Source organism: Teleopsis dalmanni, chromosome 2, assembly GCF_002237135.1.
Source record: "Teleopsis dalmanni isolate 2A chromosome 2, ASM223713v2, whole genome shotgun sequence".
In the NCBI taxonomy this organism is placed as follows: Eukaryota; Metazoa; Arthropoda; class Insecta; order Diptera; family Diopsidae; genus Teleopsis; species Teleopsis dalmanni.
In genome coordinates this window covers 237579989-237596112 of record NC_051847.1, presented here as the reverse complement: position 1 = coordinate 237596112, position 16124 = coordinate 237579989, and the positions used below count along the sequence as shown (strand labels likewise).

Below are 16124 nucleotides of genomic sequence, written 5' to 3'. Positions count from 1 at the left end.
AGGACATGTGCCCTCTTAGTGGTCACATTTAATTATTATGTGTGTGTGAGTTAAAATTACTTTTTTAAATGTATTTGAAAGAATACGTTTAATAGAGGTTCTATATAACTTCTTTTAAAATCTGCTCACTACTCAATTTGAGGACAGTGGAGATTAAAGTCAAACTGTAAGTCAAACTAGAGAACCTGACAAGCTGATCAGCCTTTTATGTTAATAAAAATTTTCTTTCTCATTAAAGTAATAAAAAAGGCAATCCTGAACAGTGGTACGACAAACGAACTCAATAAGACAAAACTCTTAATTTTAATATTTAACAACCCTAACCTAACAAAATGCAATCAATCACAATAAATGTCAGAAAACAACTGTCGAAAAACAAATCCCTGCTGTGAATGTAGCGACTACAAAATTATATCAAAAATTTTATATAGTAGTATGTATATAATATTAATGAATACACTAAACTATATTACATATAGTTATTATTAATAAATGCATAACTTCAGTGTGGAATACATGGAGTGCAAGAAATCAAGTGTTAAATAAACTATGGAACATTTCCTTTATCTCTGACTTATTTATAAACGTGGTCAAATTTTTAAAACTTAGTAGTTCTTAAAGATAAACTGCGGCACTAATGTTAGAGTAAACCGCCTCTTCAAATTCACTAATGACACTCATAACATATATAATAGGAACCATTTTAAATGACGTGCTTAGATCCCAGATAGATGTCACATATAAAATTTAATTCTTTAAATCTTAAATATTTGATATTTATCATTAAAGACTTAAATTTTATATGCCACATCTATCTGGGATCTCAGCACTGCATTTCTTTTACTTACCTTTACTTAATATTTACCTTTGCTTAATATTTAGAAGACTTCTTATAAGGGCACATAGTATAAGGCAATATCTACGCATCTTTCGCTTGATCGAGCGGTGTGCATGGCATGAAATATATTTTCACTCCAAACTTTTCCCACCTTATACATATAATATATACGAAATTAAAGTATTAATTGCAAATTTTGTATTTTCTCTCATTATGTATCCTAGGCAAATTGATTTTCTGCATTCAATCGTTTATAACTTTCTTTATTATACTCCTTATAAGTTCCTTCAGATTAGTTCTAATCTCTGATTCAAATAAAAATATTATAATATATTAAATACTGTATCACATTTTTTTATTATTTTTAAATTAACTGAATATTTGGCTGATCACACAGCTGTTTCCAGTATTGCCAAATACTTACTTGACACTGCCTAGACTTTGGCAAAATTTTTATATTCGAATTTCGAATGCGAATACGAGTTCGATTCCCAATTCTCTGGCACGCCCATTTTATACTGAGATATAGTAAAGTCACTAATTTTATGTAACTTTTCTCATTACCCTACATCCAGATACAATGTACTTCTGAAATTATTGATAAAGTTCTAACATCGATTACACTAACAAAAACTTTCAATGAAAAATTTTTACGGTACAAACCTTGAAGAAAGATTAAAAATCTATTAAATTCATAAGCTTTTAGCCATTTATGGGATACAAAAATGACTCTCAGAAAACAAAATTCTAATATATAAATATATAATCAGAACAATCTTTCTTTAAGACTTTTTAGAATTTGATTAAACGGCACAGACTACTTTTAACAAACTTCAATTATATCAAAATTTTGTTTCAATTATATATAAAACTGGTGAAAGTCTATTGATTTGCAAGAAATTTGAATATACACAAGAATGTGTAGAATAAGATGGAACCCTCAAGCTCTACGATAATCTGAATAGTAAATAGAATATATTTCTATATACACATAGAAATATAAACCATATAATGTATACGTCTATGTATAAGTTACGTGTATTTAAATTTATCAACAACTACCAGTTCTTTTGTCACCAGTGGCAGATGTGCTGGACTTCCAAATCTGAAAGTGTTTCTGCCTACTTACTTCCTACTTCCTTGTTACAACTTCACTCTAGATAATATAATCAAAATTACATTTCTAGTTACTAGTGAATTACCTGGATAACTATCTCTATGCGAGAGTAAAAGTGTGTTAATTACTAACTCTTAATTGAAAACGTGGCATACACCACCAACAAAAAACCTGCACGCGCCATCTAACGACAAATAATATAAGCTCTAGTACCTAATAGAGAACTACCGAAATAATCACCTCCATAGCATTGCAGTCTTAGCATTAAACACTAACTCTTCGTTAAAAGCTAGGATAAGTGGGGTGTCTACTTATTGTTGTTGGTTTCTATTTAACAATTTTCAAGTTTAAAAGCTAATATCTAAAAAATTGATATACAGCTTATTTAGAATAGCTTTTAAGAGTAGGTTCTCAGTAGGTCACGCCAAAACAACTATTACAATATACTTGAATTTGGTCAGCGAGCCTAAAATTGGTACATGTTAGTAAATTAATAAATAAATAAATAAGTAAATAGTGAGGTTAGTAAATAAGTAAGAGTTTTTGCACAAACCTTGCCCCAAATCGAGTCAGTGTAGACGCTAGTCTTATCGCTAAGAAGAAATGTACTTCGGTGCCAAGGTTTTTTTTTAAACATTTTAAAAAATTTTATATATAATTGTGATTGTGTTATGAATTAAGGAACTAAGTAAACCTAGAAATAGTTTTCTAAGTATATGACAGTTGGAAAATTATTTATATTATGTATGTATGCATGCATACCCGAGTCGGTGACCTTGACTCTACTTAACCTGTGGGCAGTTTTAAGTCATATAAAGAATAACTATATGAACTAATGGATCTGATGTCTTTGTATCTGCCTGTGTTTATCAGGTTTCGCTGTGTTTTCAGGTTGTTGAGTGTTGGATTATGGTGGCCGTTAAATATGTACACGATCTTTAATGTATTTTTCGACTGAAACGACTCTCAGATCTCTATGGATATGTGCTTCTCTTATCTAAATTGTATTATATACTTATTATTATTAGAGAAAATTTTATATTGGCGATTTTTGGAATTTGGAGCAATAAAAATGTTTATATAAATCTAGAGTCAACTACTTAATTGTTAATTGGGATCCAGCGATTATGAACGACTACACGAAAATCGAAACGTACTCAACAATTGATTAATAATAAATCAACGAATATATAATTATAGTCTTTCAAATTAAATCATATTTTAATATTTCATATATTATATTTCTGTCTTCGGAACTGATGTTGGTTTAATTAGATTTAATTCATTTATGAATTCCATAGTTTTCGTCATCAATGCATTCTTCGATTTTTGAATAAATGAAACTACAAGTACCACTGTGACATAAATTTATTTTATCTTATAAATTAATATGTTCATCTTAAAAAATTAAACAAAATAAATACAATTATATAAGTCATTATACATTTTATTCAAGCATAATTTTACGCATTACTAACATTAATTTTTATGTTTTTGCAATCACTAAGCAATATAAATAAATAAATTATAATTTGTTAATTAAGGACACAATAATTAAACATAATTAAACAAACTAAATATTAAAGTTAATATTTCAGTTTCTATATTGTTTTTATTAAGGTTTCTACAACGACTGTTTATACACGATTACGATTGCGATTGCGACTATTTGAGTCCCTCTTCAAAGCTCCTTTTTGGGTTAAGAAGAATCAAATATCGCAATGCCATTAGAATGAATCTTAAAGAGTCAGTTTAAGTTTATTTATTATTTTTACTCGAATACTTGACAGTATGCAAAATTACGTAAATTTGTAAATTCGTTCATGAGAGGTTGACGGTTTGTATTTTATTATAGTTTATAGTTTTATAAATATGTATATTAAGGTTAGAGTTTTGTTTCTACTTTTTTGAAAATCATTATATATATATATAAAAAGCTAACTGAAATTTTAACCAAACGAAATAAATTTTGAAGCCAAAAATACTCAAAAAATACTCACCAGAAGCCGAAAAATTGAAATAAAAATTTTTAAATAAATATTTTTTTTGTTTTGGAAAATAAATTTAAAAAAATTTTGAATTGAAATTAAAAATTTTGTTTGAATTTTTTTTTTTTTAAATATATATCTTTTTTATTTTAATATTTTTTATATCTTTAAATTATTTTATAATTAGAACTATTAATATTATATAAACACTTCACAATATACATAGTTTTTAGTGTATGCATATGTGAATCCATATTTAATTTTTATGATTTACTTAATTAATTAATTAAAACATAAGTCTCCAATTAATTATCAATTATTCACAAATACTTTTTAAAAAAGGATTTAATTTTAATTAACTATAAAAATTCAATAAATTTATTTATTTAAAATTACACATATAAATAAGACAACATAACCGATTAAAGGAAAATAAACTAGACTTAAACAGAAATAATACAAAAATACAACTAATGTATTTCATACGAAAGAAAATTAAGTTAACTTAGATATTTAGTGTGTAAACTTCAACAAATCGATTAATAAAAATATACATAACTCAGTAAAATTTAAAAATTATTAACCAATTATTTCACGTTCAATTCATTTAATCATTTGATTTTTAATTTCATTTCATTTCTTTTAATTAATTTTTATAATTATTAACCTTAAGTTTTCTGAGTAAACGTGAACACATAAAAAAATTTTCATTTTATTTAATTTTCATATAAAGTTACTTGTGTATTTATTTCATTTTTATTTTTATTTTTATTTGATTTTTATTTTTTATTCAATTTTAAAGATAAAGTTTCGTTGCGTATTGGTAATGGTAAAGGTAATTTTAATTTTAATTTAATTTCAAAATATATTTTCAATATTGCAGGACACAGGACAGAAATACTCGTACACGCATAAAAGTCATATATTGAGTTTTAAGCTTTATTAACTAGGATCCTTAACGTTTTACATCTTCACTACAGTTTCAAGCATTTTTGTGTATTTTTTACATGTGCACCAAATAAATTATTAAATTATTAAATGATTAAATGATTAAAAATGTTAATTTTAATTTTTGTTTTAATTTAATTTTAATGCTCATCGCATTAAAGGATATACTCTATATAGACACATATAAGTAATTGCTAGTTTAATTGTTTTCTTTTTTTTCATATATTTCAATTGTGTGAATAAAAGCATATATATATATACAGGAATGAACATTGTATATAATATTCATATAGTTAGGTCTTAGTACTAATTATTTAAAAATTTTGAAAATAATTCAATATCTTTTGGACTCGCACGTATGCCAGGATTTGTTGAATATGTAAATTATGCGCATATCCTTTAGTTTCAATTTGGTTTGTAACTTTACTTTTTTGTTTTTGTTTTCATTTTTTGTTTTTGTTTTTGTGTTTACTTGTTAAGAAGACTTTTTTGTTCACTACAACTTTTATAACATAATTATGTATATTCATATTAATTTATTTTAAATTAAGTTAATATTATTGTTTATTAATATTAATGTATACTAATGACTTATACTTCAACTTGTTTTTTTTTCTTTTCTTTTCTTTTGTTTTCTTTTCTTTTGTTTTGTTTTGTATCTTTAAAATAGAGTTTATTTAAAGTGAATATGAAAAACGAGCTTTCAAACATTTTTTTTTTATTTTTTACTACTACTGACCTACATCAATTATTTTATTTATTTTTTCCTTAATAGAATAGTTAAGATATATTTTATTTTTTTATTTTTTTTGTTTTTAAATTTTAAACTAGCAGTGCCGTAATGATTTTTAAGTTTTTTTTTGGGATTTAGTTTCGGTATTATTTGTTCTTGTTTATATAATTTGTGTTATACAGAAATCTTGCATTCTTAAAAATAATAATAAGAATTGCTATAATTTTTGCATCTAGATTTGACATTCTCACGGAATGGACGTAAAATGTTCAATGAATTCGGTTTCATCATTCTAAAGTATCTACAACAATTTGAGATATATAATATGCAATAATAATATAAATTGCATATTTTATTTAAAGCATAATTAATATATTTATAAAATCCTTGCAAAAATGCGCAAAATATTTTAATATTAAATTTAAAATTATTTTAACTAAATTGGTTTGGCTTTTAAAAATTTTTTGGGCCTTTAAAATAACTAAGAATAGTAGATTTACTTTTAAAAGAATATATCAAACGGGTTCACTGGGTAAAGTGTTAGAGAGAAGTATGGAAATAAAATACAAAAAATTCAAATTATATTTGAAAATTTTAAAAGATTTCTTTTATAAAAATATATATGAAAGATAAAAAGATATTTGTTTATTAAAAAATATTTATGTAGACGGCTAATATTATTCAAGAAAAGTTGTTAAGGACGAAGTTATGCAGATGATCAGTTGATCATCGATCACCAAATTTGTTTATTGACTTATAGTGTATTATGCAGATGATCAGTTGATCATCGATCACCAAATTTGTTTATTGACTTATAGTGTATTTGTTTTAGGAGTTATTTATTTGTTTATTAAATTTAGTTCAAAATTCGTGAAAAAAGTTTCGAACAAACATTTTTACAATATATAATTTTCTACCTAAAAACATTTCTATATATAATAGAAATTGTTAAAAACATTTCTATATACAATAGAAATTGTTTCTATAAATAATAGAAACAGTTGGAGACATTTTTATAAATAATACAAATTGTTTAAAACATTTTTATGTATAATAGGAATGTTTTCCTATTATTTGTAGATATATGTTTATTTTACATTTTTATATAATTTCACATACATATATATATATATATACAATGCACCATAAGGTAAAAAAATTGAAAGTGTTGAAAGCAACAAAAGATATGGTGATCATCGATTACTTAATCATCTGATAATATGGCCCTTCTGAGAAGAGTTGCGAGTTCATCACAATTCAAAAACTGAAGTTTAAGTGTATCTGTTAAGACAATAACTTATTATACAAAAAGACTAATAAAGGCGTGTTACATATATATACATAAATGTATGCGTCAATGTTAGATACAAAAGTCACAATTCATTTTGTAGAATGTAGTTTCAGCACTTGGTCAATAACTCCAAGTACTATAAGTTCACGATCTCTTGGAGCAAGCTTGCTGATCAAATAATAGAGCAGCACTATAAAGTGTCAACACATAGACATAAAATATACTTTATTATAACCGCTTTAAACTGTTCTTATATTACTCAGTTTGTAGTGTATATGCGATAATTGCTGACTGGACAGGCAACCAAGTGAAGACGGAAAACGAATCATCGCTGTATGCGGGAACATGTGTCCGTAAGCATGGAGTGCGAAGTATAAAATAATGTTTTATATTGTTGTAATATATTATATATATAATATATATTATTTAATAAGATAATATAAGATATATTACAATGTATAAATACACTACAGGCCAATAATGCAAACCCTACCTTGCATGTACACTACTAGTTACCGAGTGTTCGTTAAGCTTGGTAGGTTACTCTTATTATTTTGTGAATTTCTACTTTACATATAAAGTAAAGTATTTACTTTTTAACTATTTACTACCACAATTCCCTACTATTATGCGCTATCTATACAAAAACTGAATATCTTTTTTTAAATGTACTTCTGGGATTCATCGTAAATAGCAATGTGCCTTTGCATATACATAAAACAAGGTTAATACTCAATATTAAAATCGTAAAAATAGAATATATTGCATTAGTAAAAAAAAAATTATAATTTTTTTGCAAAGATTTTATAAAAATTGAACTTAAAGCGACTTTATATCTATTTTTTTTGTTTTCACTCATAAATAAATTTCATCGCCATTGGAACTTTTTAAACAAAATTAATTTGATTAAATTCATTAACTGTTTCGGTTTTTATGTTTGCTAACTGTTAAAAGGTGGAAAATCCCAAAGACGTAGCACCGCTATTTTCTAAAGGTCACTGATGCATTTTCGTGGTATGATGTCCCATGCCCAAACCTAAGTTCAAGTGATGAGTATTGTGATGCTGTTGCGCTGCTTGGCCATGATTATGATTACTGTTTGAACTATTGTTATTATTTTGTTGATTTGCTTGCCGTTGGGAGTTCTTCTTATTTTTCATACGACGATTTTGGAACCATATTTTTACCTTTAAAAATATATATAATCATATATAAATATTTTTGGAATTATAAGGATTATTTAATTTGCTATTGAAATACCTGTCTTTCGGTTAACTGCAAGTTTCTAGCTAATTCCCAACGTTTTTGTTTTGACACATATGCGTTAAATAGGAATTCTTTTTCAAGTTCCAGTGTCTGAAATTTTGAATATGGCTTACGCTTTTTTCTCACCGAAACTTGACCAGTCCACTCATGTAATGCATTAGTCGGTGTGCATGGACCAACAGCGCCACCACCTAAAATATACACAAAAAGAAATAATGAGATAAAAATCAATTTAGGAATACTTTTTAAAAAAATTTAATAAAATCAAACGAGTTAGTATGTATATAGGGAAGACATATACGATTATTTTATTTTAATTAATTTTTTATACTAACTTCCCACGAGGACCGTTACCAAAAGTCTGTGTTAGGAGGAGCAGGCTCTTTCAGATAAAATGTTATATCAACAATATTTTTGTTTATCAATAATAATAAAAAGATATGTGTGTATATACACACATTATAAGGGGGTGATTGATGATTGGTTTTAGCCCCTCAATTCTGCCTTTGGCTGACCACCATAAATGTTTGGCAACTCATATAATAAATTCCCAGAAAATTTTATTAATAGTAGAATTGAGAGCTGTCAATTAATTGAAATAGAATTGAGTCAATTACTTCGTTATATAGACAACTCTACTGGTATCGATAAAATATTAATTAAATATATTCCTTACTGAAAACCCTGTCACGTTCTCATTACCCATCTCCATATTTGTTATTTTATTTATATATTTATTTGTATCGCTATTTATTGTTATAGAGTACCAGGAGCCTACAAAGAGACCCATATAAGAGGGGATTTTTGAAAACTACTATAATATATATATGAACCGTAAGGTTTATATGAAGACATTTCATAAAAAATAAATTATGTGTAGTCGGAGAGGTTATTCTTTTCTTTTCTTTTCTCTCGCATATGCCACTGGTGTAGACATTGTACAATATCATGTGCGTTGTGCAATATTATTTATTGAGGTCTACTAATTATTAAATGTAACACTTCGTTCAATAATGTGTGTGACTGACACATAGATGGCGGCACTAATACTAAATAAATATTTTTTTCGAAAGTGGCAACCTTTTTAGGCTTACTGTCAAAATCATATGTTAATCCGACCATTTGTTTACAAGTTACAGTGCTTTAAGTGACGCTACTTTTGAGTTTTCAAAAAAAAATGAATTCAAAGCAATTCCGTGTGCTGATTTATAATTGTTAAATATTAAAAAATAAAAAAATATAAAATAAAATTGTATGTAAATTGATATCGATATTGATATTAGTTAAAGAACTAAGCCAATTTAATATCGAGTCTTATCAGTAAACCATGATGGCTCACTTGTTATGGCATGCTTCAGTAATTCGTCTAACCGAGGAAAAATTCGCTTATCCAAAAAAGTTAAAGAATTCAATTATAAACCCTTAACGAGTAATTCCCTTATATATTATATTTAAAAAATATTTTGTAATTGTTTAAATGATAATCAAGCAAGCACTTTTCACTAAATTCACTTCACTTAAATGATAAAAATTATAATTATAATTAAGTTTTAATTATAACGATGCATAAACTTCAACACTTAATATTTCATAAGTCCTATATATGAGCAAAATTTGTTTTAGTTAAGCATTTTTAATTACAGACGTCTGTTAGTTTCAAAACACTTGCTTAACCAGCTTAAAATAACACCCAAATGTTTATTACTAAATCCAGGCTGGGTCATAGAAATAAAAATGTGAAATACGGCGATACTATTATTATTGGTCATCATAGATCTCGAAGAGAATCATCTCTAAATTTTAATGGAATTTAAAAAACATCTGCACTAGAAAGTAAATTTTAAGTATATTTTATGAATGTTGCGTATAGTTCAAACAATAATAGAATATATGCGAAGTTTTCCTTTTATCATTCTCAAAACTACTGCTAGAGTGATTGAAAGGATTCTTCAGGACCGATTTCATTGTTGTAACTTTAGTCTCAACTTAAGCTTAAGTCATCAACTTTGCTGACTTAATTTCTACTTAAGTCAGTTTTAAGACGTAATTTACAGCTATGAATACGGGTATCAATCTACCAGCGTGGTTTTCTAACACACAATGACCGGACACCCTCTTTATAATTAATAACTGTCCGAGCATCTTAATGAAATATTTTTTTGTTTATTTAGTTTATGCCTTTTCTTTTTTTTTACTCAATTATTCTATGGAACAAAATTTTAGAAATGAAGATCAGTGTTTTTTTAAATGTTCAGAACACATTCCTAAGACCCTATCTGCTTAGCTCAATCTCTATGAAGTTGCTAATATTATCCATGTACCCTTAAACTCAGAGAAGAAAATTGTTGAAACACTTCAACGACTTTAAAGTTGCTAAGATTATCTCTGTATTCTGAAGCCCAGAGAAGAGAATTGTTGAAATACAACGGCTTTGAAGTTGCTAAGATTATTTCTGCATTCTGAAGCCCAGAGAAGAGGATTGTGGAACTACTACAACGGCTTTGAAGTTGCTAAGATTGTCCCTGTTTTCTGAAGCCCAGAGAAGAAAAGTGTTGAACTAAGTCGAAATCTTGCTCACAAAGGTGGAGTAGTCAAAACCTCTTCTAGATGTTATTTAGGCTAAAAATTATTAGTTTCAGTAACTCGTTCTCTAGGTTGATCCGTGGTCCAATGATCATAGTGTACATATATAAGAATTCTGTCGAATACTACTTTTATATTGTAGTTAAATTTAAATCTAAGTAGAGATTTTTTTAACCTGTAGACAACATTTTAAAAATTGTGTGGTTATTGTAATCCTGCATTGATTATATATATGCCAATTCAGAAATTCCTTTCTTACCAGACATCTGCAATGCATCAGAAATTACAAATGAGGCGATGTTGAAATAATTACTGGATACAAACTTTAAAAAACACGTTTAACACGTGTTGTTATTTTTTATAAATAAATAAATAAATAAACTTTCAGATAAAACAACACTTGGCATAAAGTTAAGTAAATGAAAAGTGAAGTGAAGTGTGGGTTCATACAGACAATTGTAAACAATTTAAAAAAATGTAAAATATACAAAACACGAGCATAGTAAAGTAAACAATCTTATACTACACATAATAAAATCCAGCTTATTTTTGCATTTTTTATTTAAATAAAACGTCATACCATCGAATGCGCAATAATACTTATACACAGAAATTTAACTAAATTTGAGCCCCAATCCACACTACAGATTTTTGTATATAAAAACTTAAAAAGAAGATTTCCGACCAATAATTTTCGACTTACCTGTATTTGCGTATGCTTCACTTGGATAGGCTCTAAGAGCGCCAGGTGATGGGTAAGTTGGTGCCTCATAACTTGACTGTGATGTGCCTTCTACCGATTGACGAGCGGCTGCTGCTGCAGTTACGCTGGCATGCCGCTCTTCACTGGCGCTCATGTAAGCTGCCGCAGCAGCTGATGTTGGCTGTTCACGATAATTCCAATATGGCTACACAAATAAAGAGTTTAATAAGCTAAGTTTCTACTGACTATTATTTAAATAAATCTTCATACCTGAAACTGTGTATCTGGATAGCCATAAAAGACAGGCTTACGATCTCTATCTAAGTAATATTGCGATGCATGATGATACTGTGCTGAACTGAAACCATCGCCATCATACGCCCAAGGATGTGGATGTCGTTTAACGGCGGCTGTAGCATCAGTTTCGAAGCCCGGCCTAATCACGGGGAAATGTAATGGAGCTAATGAGAGGGACATATCTGTAAAGGGAAAAAAATTTATATTAATATTGTATGTTACTATATAAAATTTATGTAGAACGACCTTATCGGTAAACAATTATTTTACAATAAAATTTTTTTAAAAGAATAAAGTAATTAATTGTCAATACCGGAATAACAAGGATCACTTGATAAATTATTATTTAAAAGCTTTGAAACTGCTTTAGATGGAGAGTCGAAGAAACTAATAATGTTATTTGGTAAATAGGTCTTAAAAAATTTAATATAAAATAGATTTGATTTTTCGTATTATTGAGATGATAAGCCGACATATTTGACAGGTGTTAAGGCAAAGACGCGCATAAAAAATATTGATTGAAGCGAATTATTTTTTTTTTGAATGGAACTATTAATTTTATTTCTGGTGCTATTCGAAAAATAACCTGTATCTGTGAAACAAGTGGTTCGAAAAGTGGAGGCTTAATTTAAATAAAGTGCACAAATCAGTGGATGACAAGCGTTAAACTGAACATATCGAATCCAACTATGCAATGATTATTTAATCTTCATATATCATCATCAAGTTATCATCATATTATATCATCTTATAAGTTCTACCTGAAATTAATATTGTACGAATTGGTAGACTATCAAAGGTCATTTTCTTTAATAAAATAAATTAATTTCGCAAATGAAAAATTCGTATCCAACAAAGATAATAGAAATGATATTGTGTAATAGATGTTACTACTACTACTTAAATGCTTGACTAATAGGAGGAGTATAGTGCCTCAGATAATAGATATTAAAGAATTAGAAATTAGGAAGTAAGTTTTTAGAATAGTCATAAGAAGTCAAACACCATGGTTTAGTAGATGTTTCCTGTAGATGTTTCAATCCATTGTTAATTTTACAGAACGGTGTCAAAGTTGAAGTAAAATTTTTACCGTGAATATGTTTTGGAATAAATTCTAAGGTCGTGGAAAAATCAACATGAGAGAGATAGGACGTTTTTGAACGAAATTTTATATCATCACACAAATCAATTCCATACTTTAATGCGATTGCTTAATGGCTTTTACGTTAACCAGGTGCAAAATCTATTACATATTGGTACAGAATATAATTTCTCACGTTCAATGTATTTTGCTATTGCTCTATTAAACCGGGTTCGGAAAAACGTACTCCATTATTACATAGAATCTCTAACATATCGAGGTCATAAAAGTAGTGACTTTAAAAGTTTTATGTGCAACAGTGGCCTAGTCATGATTGTGCCTAAGATACGATATGCTAGGAAATATTTTTTGGCAATATTTTTGCTGTGTACTATCTGTGCACTATATTGTCAAGATAGGATCAATACTAGCACAAGATAACCGCCTAGCTAAAGTTCATTAATTTAACTACACGGGCATATCCTTTTAGGTTTGCCTTTTAAACTAGAAAATTAAACAGGAGATTCTTTGTAACTATGAAAACTGTTCTCGAGCTAGAACAAGAAGAAGACAATTCAGCCTGAAGTTCTGATCATCGTCTAATATTAAAAAATCTATATAATATAAAATTTGGAAACTGAATATCATCCATTTGATTTAGATCAATAGTTAACATAAAAAATATACTATAGTTACAGAAGTGCACCTTATTCAAAACGCAGAACTAACAACCCTGTTATTATAAGAACATATTAAATTATTATTTCGGGTTCACCAAATTCAAAACAAAATGCAGTAACGCATATGACTTATTTTAATAATTTAATTTCTTCTAAACAAACGAGACAAAGAGATTTCAGAATCCTTATATCAATTACATCAATGTTTCATTAGAAATAATTTTATTTTATTTTATTTATGCATATTATATTTCATATATTATTTCTATATTATTATAAATTTCATTAATAATTTTAAAGGCAACTAAATATAAATTATAGTTAAACCTCATTGTCATCATAAAATATTTTCTTTATAATTATTTAGTTCACTAAAAATTACGAAAATTTTGTAAGGAATTTATGGATAGATACAAAATAGGCTTTGGTTTCTTGAAAATTTTTTTCATTGCATAATAATTCTTCGAAAAGAAATAAAATATTTATATACTATTTTATATAACTAATTATTAATAATTATAATATATTTTATATTTATATTTTTAATCATTTGCTGTAAACAAATATAATATTTACGATATAGTAGCTTCAACCCAATCTTTTATGTTTCCTCATAATTCCATCTTATAGCATCTTTTCCTTAGTACTTAATTATAGTTAAAATGTATAATATATAAAGATATGTAATCTGATATAATTTTAAAAAATACTTTTATAATTATTTTATTTATAAAATAATTTATATATAGTGATATGAAAAATTGTTATATTTGCTTAAAGAATTATTTCAAATGACTCTCATAAATTATCCTTCTTAATTAAAATCGCACCAATTACGAAAAAATAAAACTAAAAATAAATTAAAGCTTCTAATGTCTTCTACATTATTTATTTCCTAGTTGTTTGGCTTTGAATTATTTATCTGTGAGATGTTCAGATAAAAAATTTTATTACACTAAAACTGCCATATAAAAAATAAAAAACATTAATAAATTTGCACAAAATAAAGTTCGTATGCGCGTATAAAAGACTTAATTGTGTGTTTATGGCCTAACATGATTTATGAAATAATCTATAATATTGTATATATAAATCCAATTAATTATATTCTCAAATCGTTAAATAATACTTCATGTATTAAAATAACACATTATTTGTAGCTTTACTGAACCGTTTAATCGGGGTAAATTAAGAGATAAATTAACAAAATTTATTTATAAAAAACCTACGTAAGACTGTTATGTATGTTTTATACATAATTATTGTCAATGGATTTTATATTACTATTATGAACCCACATACCATGTTTTCTCGGTATTAAAAAAGATCAAATGTCAAGCCTTTCATTATTTTAAATGGATTATAAAAACAGTATTCATTATTGAGAACATATATTATCTGAATTTTATAATTAAATATTTTTGGTCCTTCATTATTTAGAGGGTTTCTTGTAATGGATATGTGTTAGAGCGAGAGTCTACTGTATATATACATATTATATTATTATTGTTAAAATGCTGAAATAATAAAACTATCTATAAAATATTCTTGAAAAGAGCAACTACAGATATGAAACTCATTCTTAGTTGGAATGCGAAGAACTATATGGATTACTGGTACCACTTATCGTATAAACATTCATCAAAAAATAATTTTTTAACATGTTATAATGCGGGTTATTGACTTTTGTGAAATTGTTTACAGTGTTTTATTGTTTAAAATTTAAATATACAAAAACACACAAAAGAAATTTATAAGAAAATACACAAATTTATATGAAAAAGTGAAAACAAAGAAAAAGTTTTTGTTTGATTAAACAATATTTTCGCAAATAAACACTGAAACTCCTGATTAACTCATAGATATATATTACTAATAAAATCTGTATAAAATACATATATTTTATTTCAGCTGAAGTTTTATATATTGATTTAATCACTAGAAAAATCATTATCAACGTTTTAATATAAATATGTGTATATATGTATACATATAAACAAACAGTGATACTTTGTTATATAAAGTTATGTCATCTCTTATATATTACATAGGACTTAATATAGAATTTGTAAATCAATATTAATCAATTGAATGCATTTAACGTTTTTGATATTATTCAAGACCTATTTGATTCCGTCATACAAAGTTCTAATTTTGGCAGCACATGAACTAAGCTATATCTGTACTTACTTTACTTCTCAGCTTTATTCCTAATCTCAACAAAATTATCACAACTACAAAGAAAAATTGAAATTCTAAAGTTGACAAGGTCTATTCAAGTGCAATTTGTAACCGGGTAAATGGAAGAAAAGTCCTTTTAAATAACAATGTAAAAAATTTTAGATTTTTCACTTAAGCAATGAAAAAATTTCAGCATTTCAAACATTCAATATTTACATATTTATTAAATGATCTCATCGATATGCGAAATTTTCTATTAATTATTTATTTAAATATTATAGGGACATTGTAGTACTCTGAGGATGACTATAAAATATTGTCGAAATTTTGGTGTAAACAAAAAATTGTTTAAAAAGGAAAATTTTTTTTAAAAAGTATATTATTTAATAATTTGACAACTAGCCTGTTTTGATAACAA

The 16124-nt window shown here is 26.6% G+C and overlaps 1 protein-coding gene across 1 annotated transcript; it reads right to left on the bottom strand.

Moving 5' to 3' along the window:
- Positions 1–7775: 7775 nt before the first annotated feature.
- Positions 7776–11944, bottom strand: LOC119682637 (homeobox protein abdominal-B-like). The gene is made up of 4 exons (XM_038096123.1): positions 11738–11944; positions 11468–11672; positions 8176–8372; positions 7776–8102 (listed from the first exon to the last, which is right to left on the bottom strand). The coding sequence occupies exons 1-4, from the start codon at positions 11942–11944 to the stop codon at positions 7911–7913; spliced, it is 801 nt and encodes a 266-aa protein (XP_037952051.1). The 3' UTR covers positions 7776–7910.
- Between the last annotated feature and the right edge of the window lie 4180 nt (positions 11945–16124).